At 36.3% G+C, this 12,260-nt stretch overlaps 1 protein-coding gene across 13 annotated transcripts in view; it reads right to left on the bottom strand.

Annotated features, from left to right (window-relative positions):
• Positions 1-258: 258 nt before the first annotated feature.
• GABPB1 (GA binding protein transcription factor subunit beta 1) overlaps positions 259-12,260 on the bottom strand; it is a 72,972-nt gene continuing 60,970 nt past the window's right edge. For 9 of the 13 annotated variants that reach the window (XM_006168766.3, XM_006168764.3, XM_006168763.3 and 6 more), the window contains exons 7-9: positions 10,111-10,296; positions 7,420-7,535; positions 259-682 (exon numbers count right to left, since the gene is read on the bottom strand). In XM_006168766.3, coding sequence (XP_006168828.2) covers positions 530-682; positions 7,420-7,535; positions 10,111-10,296 — 455 coding nt within the window. In that variant the 3' untranslated portion in view covers positions 259-529. Of the gene's footprint in view, positions 683-7,209; positions 7,250-7,419; positions 7,536-10,110; positions 10,297-12,260 lie in introns of all 13 variants that reach the window. The other 4 variants (XM_014584257.2, XM_006168769.3, XM_027768409.1 and 1 more) reach the window with 3 other exon arrangements.

Here is a 12,260-nt window from a genome sequence, read left to right as displayed (position 1 = left end):
AACAAATATAAAAATTTTGCTTTCTAAAAAAATGTTTTCAGAGAATCTGAGACAACTTAAAGCTGTACAAAGATTTCCTGGGAGAAATCTCTTCATGTAGAAGTTACACCTACAGGAATAATCTCGGCATCAGTCCTCCATAATTATTACACGACATTTGGTCTAATCAACAACGATCACCCTTAAAACTGTCCTGTTTGTGAGAAATTAAGGTCTGTACTAAAATCAGAAAGAATTCACAAAAACAGTGGCTTATTGTATTTTTGGATCTCTTCAACAATCTTTATCAACTCATTTGGAACTGTAAAAAAACAAAAACTATTTACAGAATTCAGTTTTAAATACATTTCACAACCTCTAAAGTAAAGTTTTATGTTACAACAACTCAGAGCTCATGGCTTAAGTCCAATTACCAATTCGTAGTCTCTTCTATTTTCCTGTATTTCCATGACTGTACCCTTGTTGTGTACAGTTCGAGATTGTATTCTTTCTCCACCAAAAGTGAAATCAAACTACATGTTCATTTCAATTAAACAGCTTCTTTATTAGTCTGAAGACGAGTCATGGCTTCTAATTTCTGTCTGTAGGCCTCTGCCTCCTGTTCTTTCTTTAGAAGCTGCTGCCGATATTTCTGTGCTTCTCGATTCGCTTCATCCAGCTGTTTCTGAAGAGCTTCTCTCTCCTAATTGAGAAAATAGTTTTTCAATATGTGCACCAAATATATTAACATATATAATCACACATCCTTCAAAAACAAAATACCCATGTGGCCAAAAGTAGCTATGTATGTACTTGTACTCCCTAGATATCTCGCCCTTTCAACCAACTCACTAATAACTAAGCTCCTAATTGAGTTCTCTCCATGCTATGAGATACAAATTAGCTTCTGACTTCAAGGAAACTATTTTCTAATTAGAAATAAAACCAAGAATGAACCCAAATAGGGTATCTGTACTTTTTATATGTACTATAAAAACTGGGGGAGCCAGCAGGTGGAGTGGTGGTTAAATACGCTGGATTTCCACATGGCGAACCATGGTTCAAGTCCCAGACCTGGCAGCTTGCTTTCTTGCTTTAACTTTCTTTCTCTCTCTTTGTCTGTCTGGTCAAATGAAAAAATAATAATAACAAATGGAATTAAATAAATAAATCATCCTTTTATTGAAAACTAGAGAAGAACTTTAAGAGGGAAATACACAACTAGAACTCTTTAAATCTCTACTTGTGGTATGTTTATCTACAGGTAATATTCACTGAGCACCCACTCTACGACTAGACAAGTGATTTCCAATACATCTCCAAAGTAGACACGATGCCCATGTTAGCGATGAGGAAAATGATGCTCATGATTATGAAGCTTTCCCAAGGTCACAGTAAGGAGATGGGTTTACGAGATTATAATATTAACTGCTTTTAAAACTATCTTCCTCTACAATTGCAAGCAGGACAGTTTATCTCTAAAATAAGCAGTGCTGATCAACATTATCGTTTCCTAAATTATACCACTTGCAAATCAATAAAATACCAAATTTTCTACTGCAATCCATTAAATTACACAGGTATAAAAAGTACCTGTTAAAATCATAATAAACTGAGAAACACAAATCCAGTCCACTGAAAAATGGTATTCCTTCTCCTCTCTCTCACTCTACTTTATTCAGTTACTTCAGGAAAACCATTTCAAAATCCCTTTCTCATACCTCTAGTAAGCACATGGGTTCATAGGTCCAAGCTCAAGGGAAGTGCAGTCTTAGGAACCAGGCAACCTCACCTGGAGGCTCAGGACCTCTTGGCAGGTTAGAGGCCACAGGTAGAACTAGAAATCACAAGACAGGCCAGGTTCACACTGGACAAGACACTTGGCCAGGGGAACTAAAGGGAGGGCAGCCTGCTGGGGAAGAACAGTGTGACGGTCTTATCCTGTAAATATATAACCAGTCTTCTTGACACTTGCCCGCTGTGAACACCACAAGAGTCCCTCCTCTTCACAATGAGAAGCATATATAATCCTCCTGCCTACCTGTGTCCCCATTTCTTCCCACACAAAAATGAAGCTATTTCTAAAATTTTTCTTCACATGGGTCCACCAGAAGTGGAGTGACTGATCATGGTATCCCCCCACTTATTTTCACTTTTGCTTTTCACAGTTGCTGTCCATGGTCAACCACTGTCCAAAAATAGATGAACACAGTTCAGTACAATTTCTAGTACACATTTCAAGATACTTTGAAATATGGCCCCACAGGACAGCAATGAAGGGAGGTGGATCCCATATTATTTACCATGATTGGAATCCTAGCCCGGCAGCTTGAGAAACAGACTGGAATGTATTCTTATTATATTAGGCAGTGGATTATAAGGCAAGGAAAGACGTTAAGGCTTTTGCCATATAGAGTGTGCGTTTACCAGAGAGAGAGAGAGACAGTGAGAGGGGAAGTGAGAAATCACCCCCCAGGAGGATGGCCACACTGCAATCCCTTCTTTTCCATTCTCCTCCTGGGATTTTGGGCACACATACCGGGTGTGATTTTTCAAGCCACCAGTTCCGGGACTCGAACTGAGGTCAAACATGTGGAAGTCCAGTGCCTTAACCAGTATGCAAACTGCTGGCCTCTGCTTTTTAATTTTCAAACAGACTCAAGCAGATTCTTGAGTTCTGCTTTGTCTAGCAGCAATGATCTCTAAGTCTTATCTTGTTTCTGTTTTTAGGGGTTTTTTTTTGGTCATAGGGCCTGTGCGCTCTGGAAAGAGAGAGATAGTGATAGGGAAAATGAGTAATCACACCCCCCCACACCCCTGAGGGGATGGCCACACTGCAATCCCTTCACCTACATGCTCCTGAGATTTTGGGCACACAGGCATGCTATACCAGGTGTTAATTTCAAGCTGCCAGGTCAGGGACTCAAACTGTGGCTAGCCATGTGGGAGTCCAGTGCCTTAACCACCACACCACCTGCTGGCCTCAGTCTTGTTAATTTTTAATACATAATTTCTAATATTCAAATTTGTATTTTGCTTTAGCTATCACACACACAAAAAAGCTACAGTGATTTCTTCTACTTATCTCAATGTAAATTTTAGAAAGATAGCAACAATAGCAATTACCATTCACGGAGCATTTACTACATGCTCACCAGTACCAGTCCTTCACAGGTTCTCCCATCTAATCCTTTGACAATCTCACAACATATGCCTATCATTTTCCACTTTTGACTGATGAGAAGACATGCCATGAAAGGTTAAATAACTTGACCAAGATCACACAATCAGAAAATTATAAAATCCAAACCTATATGTGATTCCATATTCATATTCCTAGCCACTTAATTTTTTTTTCTTTTTTTATTTGGAGAGGTTTTTGCTATAGAGCTCATGCGTTCGCCAGAAAGACAGAGAGAGACAGAGAGACAGAAAGCGAGAAATCACCCCCCAGGGGGAATGGCCACGCCGCAATCCCTTCTCCTCCATTCTCCTCTCAGGATCTTGGGCACACACACACACACACACACACACACGCACCCGGCGTGAGTTTAAGCTGCCAGGTCCGGGACTTGAACCGCAGTCGACTACATGGGAGTCCAGCAACATAGCTATTATGCTAACTGCTGGTCCCAACCACTTAATTTTTTAAAAAAGAGACAAACTAGGCAAAGTATGTGAGCTGTTAGCTTATGTATAAACATCAATTTTATAACTGCCTTGAGCCAAATATGACAAATATGATCTTGTTTTTATAAATTTTCTTTTTTTTTTTTTGAGAGGTTTTTTCTATAGGGCACGTGCACTCACCAGAAAGACAGAGAGAGACAGACATACAGAAAGCGAGAAATCACCCCCCAGGGGGGATGGCCATGCCACAATCCCTTCTCCTCCATTCTCCTCTCAGGATCTTGGGCACACACACACACACGCACCCGGCGTGAGTTTAAGCTGCCAGGTCCGGGACTTGAACCTCAGTCGACTACATGGGAGTCCAGCAACATAGCCATTATGCCAACTGCTGGTCCCTATAAGTTAAGTTTTCTAAAAATACAGCCATACCTATAACTTCCATATTTTCTTTTTTTCTTTTATATATATATTTATCATATTTTATTTATTATTATTTTTTAATTTGACCAGGGTGGGAGAATAAAAAAGCAAGCTGCCAGGCCTGGGACTCAAACCACAGTTGGCCATCCAGGAGTCTAGCACCTTCACCACAATACCACCTGCTGACCCTGCTTCCAAATATTCTATGGTTGCTTTCCCATAGAAATGAGCAGCTACAACAGAGACTGGACAGCTTAGAAAACCAAAAATACTTGCTACCTGGCCCTCTCCAAAACACTTTGTCATCTCCAGCCCTAAAAAGAAAAATTATCAAGAGACATAAGTACAGAAAATTATAAACTTAGATAAAGAAGGATATCCATTACTAAAAGGAAAACAGTTTGGAAAAAAATCTGCATCAAATAAAACACTGAATAAAGTTTACAGAAATTAATTTTGAAAAAGCACTAAGATCCCAATCCACCACTAGTTACAGGACATAAGCATTTTATTAAAAAACAAAATTTAAAAATAAAACAGTAAAATTTTCTGTAAACACGTTTATCTCTACTCTCCACAGAAAAAGGAAACATATTTCCTAAATTCACACAACAGAGAAAATTTGTTATTAATACATTAACTATATTTCTTCCCTCCCACATGCACAAAGATTAATGTCAATGCAGAATATTCTTATGTTGTTTACTTATGGAAGAAATCTGAAAACACTATTTCTTCCAAAAACATCTTCAATGGAGTAGTAATAAGAGGTATTGATGAAATTATACACATCATTGCTAGCTGGTGTCTTATTCATACATTCCCCTCCAAAAAACAAACCTATTTAATTTCCTATATTGTTATAATACAGACATAAAAGTCAAACAATTTATAATAAGTTTCCTGCGATTTAAACTAATTTTCCAAGAAACTGTTGGTAGACTTCTCCCTTGTTGGTTGGGAATCCTGTATACATAAACCCTTGGCACCTTCCTCAGAGTCACACTGATTAATTATAGACACACACAGAGAAAAACCAAACATGTTAGATTCAGTATAACTGTTAATTTTTCATTCCTTTAGAGCAATCTCAATGTCAGCATTATTGATATTTTTGGATCATATAATCTTTATTGTGGGAGGTTGCTCTGTGCATTCATCATAGGATGTCTACCTGGGAATGCCACTTGTGACAATCAAAGATGTCTCCAGACACTGCCAAATGTTCCCTGGAATCAAAATTGCCCCAGCTGAGAACCACTGCTTTATAGAAATTTTTTGGGCTAACAGTCAAGGTGTCACTTACAAAGGAGTATAAAAGACTGCCCCCAAGATAATGGTAGTGGTCATCTAAGATAAAGAATTCAGAAGAACAACAACTTGGTGCACTATTATAAGAAAACAATGACCTGTTTGATGAGAACACTAGTCCTCTCTTCATTCTTTATCCCTTGCCTCCTCTACCATCTCTACTCACTGTATGTCAAGATTTCTCGGCAATTGTTCTAAGAGTTCATGCAACCCTGGTTGAGTATTTCCAGTGAGGGAGAATAACATTTCCATGAACAGAAAGCTCTAATTATTAAAAAAAAAAAAAAAAAAAACAGAGAAAAAACACTGTTCTTTATATCAAGCTAGAACTCCATCTCCCTAAAGAGCTATCTCTTTGGTCCTCGTTTACTTATATACAACAAGTCATACTTTCTAGTTATTTGTAATTATTCTTCCTGGTTTCTGAAAGGTGTGAAAGAGAAGATTCAAAATGAACTTTGATGAAAACAGGTATGCCCACAAGACCTTAGCTTATATTTAACAAAACTTCAAGTTATTTTAAAATGTATTATTGGTTAAAGCAAAATCCATGGGAAAATAAATGTATTATAGGCCTAAAAAAGATCATCTGACATATCAGAAAAAGGCAACAGATTGTTAATAAACATACCAATACTGTTTAATGGAAGAAATTGTTAGCGTGTGAATAAGAATCTCATCATCCTTCATATCACCTTAAATTTTGAAGAAATAAAACAACTGCTCTCCATCTAATCAAGTCTATAATGTCAACTAAACATTCTGGTTAAATCATGAATCAGATTTTTTTTAACTCAATATTATCTGTGATTATGGTTAAAGTTGTAGGAGTCATATATCTAAATAAATTTGGGAATGGTATTTTTTAGTTATCTTTAGTTAGAATTATGTTACCTTTTAGTGACTTTAAAAAAACTTTCTAGAGAAAAGGTTTATAAAGATTTACTAAATATTTACTGAATATACTATAAATATCTATCAAATATTATGAAAATGTGTATAATTAGTATACTGACTTTTCAATTCTTATAAAAATCCTAAAATGAAGGTATTATTTTAAATTTCAGTTTAAGAGAAGAGGGAACTGAAACTCAGAAAGGTATGATAAATCGCCTCAAAGCTAATAAGCAAGATGTGGATTCAACCCGAGCTCATTTGATTTTAAGTCCACTGCTCTTCTGAAGATAATTCAGTAACTTTGTTATTCATCTGATACAATAAATTTGGGTGACATCATTTTATTTGCAATCATGTGAGGAAAAAAATCTTGTGAGATAACTATGATTTGGTCACACTTACAAACTGGTTTAAACTTACAAACCTCTTGGAGGGGGAGCTGAATTCAATTAACAGCTAATCTAAATTAATTTAATCCTTCAAGTATTTACTAGCAAAATAAGCGATTATCTACTGCTTTTTAAAAAATAATCCACTTGATAAACACTAGCCTTCTTTCAGAGGACTCCCAAGCCTATTAAAGCATCTGCATTATATTTTTGAAAGAAAAAGTTTTTGAGTCAGTTAATAGTGGTGTTCTCCTTTAGTGACTTGTGAGAATGGTATGTGTAAGTTTCACAGAAAATGATAATGGAGTGTAAGAACCAAAGACATTGCAATGCTATGGGGATGACAGACTTTGTTACAAACAAATTCTTCACTCGCTCATTCATTCATTCAATATTTATTTATTGAAGGCTTGCTATACGTATAAGGCAAAAAAAAAAATTAAACAAAATGATAATACTATGTACTTTCATTCTGCATCATAACAATACTGTCAGTAATAAATATAAAAGACAAAAAAAAAAAAAAAAAGAAAACGAAAAGCAAATTGAATTTATTTTGGATGACTGCAGCAAAACACACCGGGTAAAAGACTCCTTACTTCTATTTCTGCAGATTCCACCCGGTTTTCAATTATTTCGATACATTGTCTCTTAGCTGGTGGTTCTTCACTTATAACAGTGGAAGTAAAAAAAAAAAAAAAAAAAAAAAAAAAAAAAAAAGCAAACGAAAAGCAAATTGAATTTATTTTGGATGACTGCAGCAAAACACACCGGGTAAAAGACTCCTTACTTCTATTTCTGCAGATTCCACCCGGTTTTCAATTATTTCGATACATTGTCTCTTAGCTGGTGGTTCTTCACTTATAACAGTTTCTTCAGCAATGTCTGTTGCCGGTACTGTTAATACTAAAATGGAAAAAAAAGAATACATTACTTCATTTTCAGATAGGTATACTAAAAATAAAAGTAACTTTGGCATTGTCAATGCTATTCATCTAAAATAAGTTATATTTCAAAACTGATCTGCTTTTTATAAAGATGTTCATAATTATCTTCTCTAACTAACATATTACTGAAATCTAACTATTTAAATTACTTATTTCTTTAAATTTTTATAATATTAGGTTGTCAGAAAAAGTCACAATGCAATTTTATATAGAAAAAATTATATCATGACTTTTCCAACAACCCAATATATTCAAATTTGTATTGGCTCAAAATTCAAAACAATAAGCATATTCTCCTTTTTTTTTTATAAATTTTTTTTTCTAATTTTGCCAGGGGGTATGTGCACTTGCTGGAGAGAGACAGAGACAGACAGACAGCAACAAATCACTCCCACCATGGGTTACACTGCAATCCCTTCTCCTCCATCTCTCCTCCCTTTCAGAACTTTAGATACACAAGTGCATGCACTGGGCACTCCTTTTAAGCTACTGGGTCCAGGACTCGAACCATGTACTTGGCTAATTGGGATCCAGCCACCTTAACCACTATGCCACTGAGTAGCTCAACAATCATATTCTAAAAGGTCTCATACCTGACCCTGCTAAAAGAGACCATCACTTTTATTAGTATATGTAATAACAGTGTATTCATCTCTACATAAACAAAATGAGTATACATTCTAGGTTTTGTTACACAAAAGGTAGCATCCATACAACACACACATGCAAACATACATACAATAGATATACTGTTCTACAACTGCTTTGCTCATTCCATATATTTGAGTAGCTTACGTATCATCACATACAAAACTTCCTTTTATTTGGCTGCAAAATATTCCATTATGTGGATATACTACTGTAAATATCCATTTATAAACTTTGCTTCTTCTCCTATTGGATTCACTTTATCTGAACTTTTTTTTTTGGAGAGGTTTCTGCTATACGGTGCATGCGCTCACCAGACAAAGATAGATAGAGAGATAGAAAGGGAGAAATCACCCCCCAGGGGGGATGGCCACACTGCAATCCCTTCTCCTCCATTCTCCTCTCGGGATCTTGGGCACACACACACACACCCCCAGCGTGAGTTTAAGCCACCCGGTCCAGGATGCAAACCGCAGTCAACTACATGGGAGTCCAGCGACATAGTCATTATGTTAACTGCTGGTCCCTTATCTGAATTTTTAATAATTCTTTAAATAAATGTAAATATACAGAGTGTGTCCTTGCTCTGCACAGCAGTACAGGACCATAAAAATGACTATGAGAGCTGAAACCATGCAAAATAATCTTGATAATCAATAGAGAAAACTATAACTGTCCTGTGGCTTTTAACACTTTTTGTCAAAACATTAAAAGTTATCTTACTGTCAGTTACAAATGGAAACAGAAATTTAAAAAAAGTAAAAGAAATAATATTGAGAACTAAAGTGTTTTATTTATTTTTATTCACGTCACACTACATTTATAAATGAACTCAAGAAGAACTGAGAATTTATATCATTTCCATTAGATTATCCATATAGTTCATGTCAGTTACACACTTTTAAATGATGGAGGTTTTAAAAGGTTTATTTTAAGCCCAGATGCTGTGGCATGGGTGATAGGGCATTGCGGTACGATACTAGAATTACAAGGAAACTAGAGTTTGGATTCCAAGTTGACTTAAATTTGCCCATACCTCGGCCAGCAGGTGGCATGGTAGTTAAGGTGCTGGATTCCACATGGCCTACTGCATGGTTCAAGTCCCAGATCTGGCCTCCTAGAAAACATGCCAAGTGGCTCGAAATCCAGGAAAAATGGAGAAGGGATTGTGGTGTGGCCATCTACTCTGGGAGGGGGTGGTTTCTCACATTCCCTCTCTGTCTCAATCTGGTGAGTGCACTCACTCTACAGCAAAACTTTAACACACAAAGAACAAACAAACAAAATCTTGCCTATGCCTGTGATCCTGACTGTCTGGGATGCTCGGGGGTAGGACCACTGCATAGTGAGACCCCATTATGGGTGTCTATCTCTCTTTTCATCTCATGAAAGAAATAAACTATCTACTTACATGGTATTGTATGATTTCTCAATTGCATAAAATAGCCTAGGAAATTATTTTCAATGCCAATATGAATTATTTATTTTGTGTATTATTTGTGGCAATATTCAAACTCATTCTGCAAACACAAGACTTGGGGGCCAATTTGTCTTTCCACCTAGCACATACTCAGAGAAATAAAGCTAATTTTTTTTTTTTTTAAATTATATTTGACTAGTGAGAGACACTGAGAGAGAGAGAGAGTAAGAAAGCAAGCCACCAGGTCTGGGACTCAAACTGTTGTCGGCCATGTGGGAACCCAGCACCTTAACCACCATGCCACCTACCGGCCCCAATAAAGCTAATTTTAATATTAACCTATGCAAATAAGTCTGTTGTAAAGGATTATAAAAATACAATTCAATGCAAAAATAAATGCTTTGGAAAACATGTCACAATTTCCTGAGAAATTAAAATAAATATGAGCTTTATATCTACTACTAACCTTGTTGTCCATCTGGCATGGTTACAATGATGGGCTGGCCTATGCCACTGGTTGGAATGGAATGCAAATTCCCAAGCTGAATTCCATCTGTAACTATTGTGATAACTTGCTGACCCCCTGAGCTAACTACTTGCTGAATTGCACCATCCACAGATTCTGCTGTAACTACTTCTTCCGTGGCAACTACTGAAAGAGAAAGAGAAATAGTAAAGATCAGTGAATATACAGTATAATACGAAGAGAATTCATTTTTGCCTTGTCTGCTACTTTTGCTTTCCCTGTTTCTTTTTTATACTTGGTTTTTAGACGCAGGCTCCTGTGATGCTGTAGATACACAGGTAAACAGATCTATAACTAAAATCTCAACTTTACAATAAGTGAGTCATAACTATCTTTGCATGTGTGTAGTTGAATAAACAAGTTCTCTTTAATTATATTAGTTACAAAATTTATAACATCTCCTAATGTCATGATAAATGTTACCTCTGCTAAATAAAATTGTACAATTCAAAAAAGAATTTTAAATATGTTTAGCTTCTATTTACATTTACATATGAACTGATATACAGAATAAGTAGACTCCTTTCCTGGATTGAGGAAGCAAGGGTTGGTTGTCTTGAAAATAACCAGTATGACAGTGAGCAATACAATATATTAACATTTACCTAAAATATGCTCTTAATAACTTATGAAAGGCTCATAGAAAATTCTGGAAGCTAAATAAGGCACTTCTGATTTTGCCTGGGTAAAGAAATCACAAGTTTGTACTGCCAAAATCCTTTCCTATGAGCAATTCTATACCCAACTATTAATCCCAAAGGGCATGCATAGGAACATTCAGAGTGGTTTACCCATAATCATTAAAAACTAGAAATAATCCAGATATTTACCGATAGTAAATAAACTATGGTAGACATACATTGCAAAACTACATAGCAATTAAAGTGACCATATGCAAAACATGAATGAGTCAGACAAAAACAGTACTGAGTGATGTAAACCAGACACAAGGAGCAATGTTTATACAGATGTGGCCACTCTGTGATAATTCAAGCTATATACTAATGATCTATGAATTTCACTGTATGTATGTTACATTTCTTTTCTTTTCTCTTTTAGGTTTTTGCCATAGGGCACACAAGACCACTGGAAAGAGACAGAGAGGAGAATTGAGAAATCACTCCCCAGGGGAATAGCTGCATGACAATCCCTTCTCCATCCTCCTCTTGGGATTTTTGGCACACGCATACATGCACCTTGTATGACTTTTCAGGCTGCCAGCATTGGGACTCAAATTGCAGTCAGTCATGTGGAAATTCAGTGCCTTAATCTCCACACCACCTGCTGGCCCCATGTCACATTTCCATTAAAAAAAAAAAAAATCAAGACAAATGTGCACAATATAAAATAGTAATAAATGTTGCATATGGTAAATATGTTTTATTTCTCTGCTTTATTATACACTGCATACATGATTGGGGAAAAAAACACTTGTGTACCACAAAGATGTGTAATTAGTATATGCACATTAGAAATTACAATAGAAATTATTACTGAAAAAAGGAATAATGATAGTAATGGATTACAACACATTGAATTTTTAAATATCTACTATAAAACAGAAAAGGGGAAGGAGCTTCACAGAAGAATGACATTTAATTAACACAGAAGAAATAACAAATTCAGAAAAATTATCATTATAATCCTTAATATAATAATTGATTCAAGCAAATATCACTAATAAATCCTAAAAGCATTGGTGAAATGTTTTAAGGAAACAGGATATTTAAATGTTCTCAACTATCACAGCAAAGATGATCATTAATTACCAGGGGGAAATGTTGACCTGGCATTCACTATTTTCTTTTTTTTTCTTCTTCTTCTTCTTCTTCTTCTTCTTTTTTTGGAGAGGTTTTTGCTGTAGGGCGCGTGCGCTCGCCAGAAAGACAGAGACAGACAGAGAGATAGAAAGCGAGAAATCACCCCCCCCAGGGGGGATGGCCACGCTGCAATCCCTTCTCCTCCATTCTCCTCTTGGGATCTTGGGCACACACGCACGCACACACGCCCGGCATGAGTTTAAGCCACCGGGTCCGGGATGTGAACTGTAGTCAACAATGTGGGAGTTCAGTGACATAGCCATTACGCTA

Source organism: Tupaia chinensis, unplaced genomic scaffold (genome assembly GCF_000334495.1).
Source record: "Tupaia chinensis unplaced genomic scaffold, TupChi_1.0 Scaffold146140_1, whole genome shotgun sequence".
In the NCBI taxonomy this organism is placed as follows: domain Eukaryota; kingdom Metazoa; phylum Chordata; class Mammalia; order Scandentia; family Tupaiidae; genus Tupaia; species Tupaia belangeri.
The sequence above is the reverse complement of the archived record's forward strand: the minus strand, read 5'-3'. Positions and strand labels throughout refer to the sequence as shown.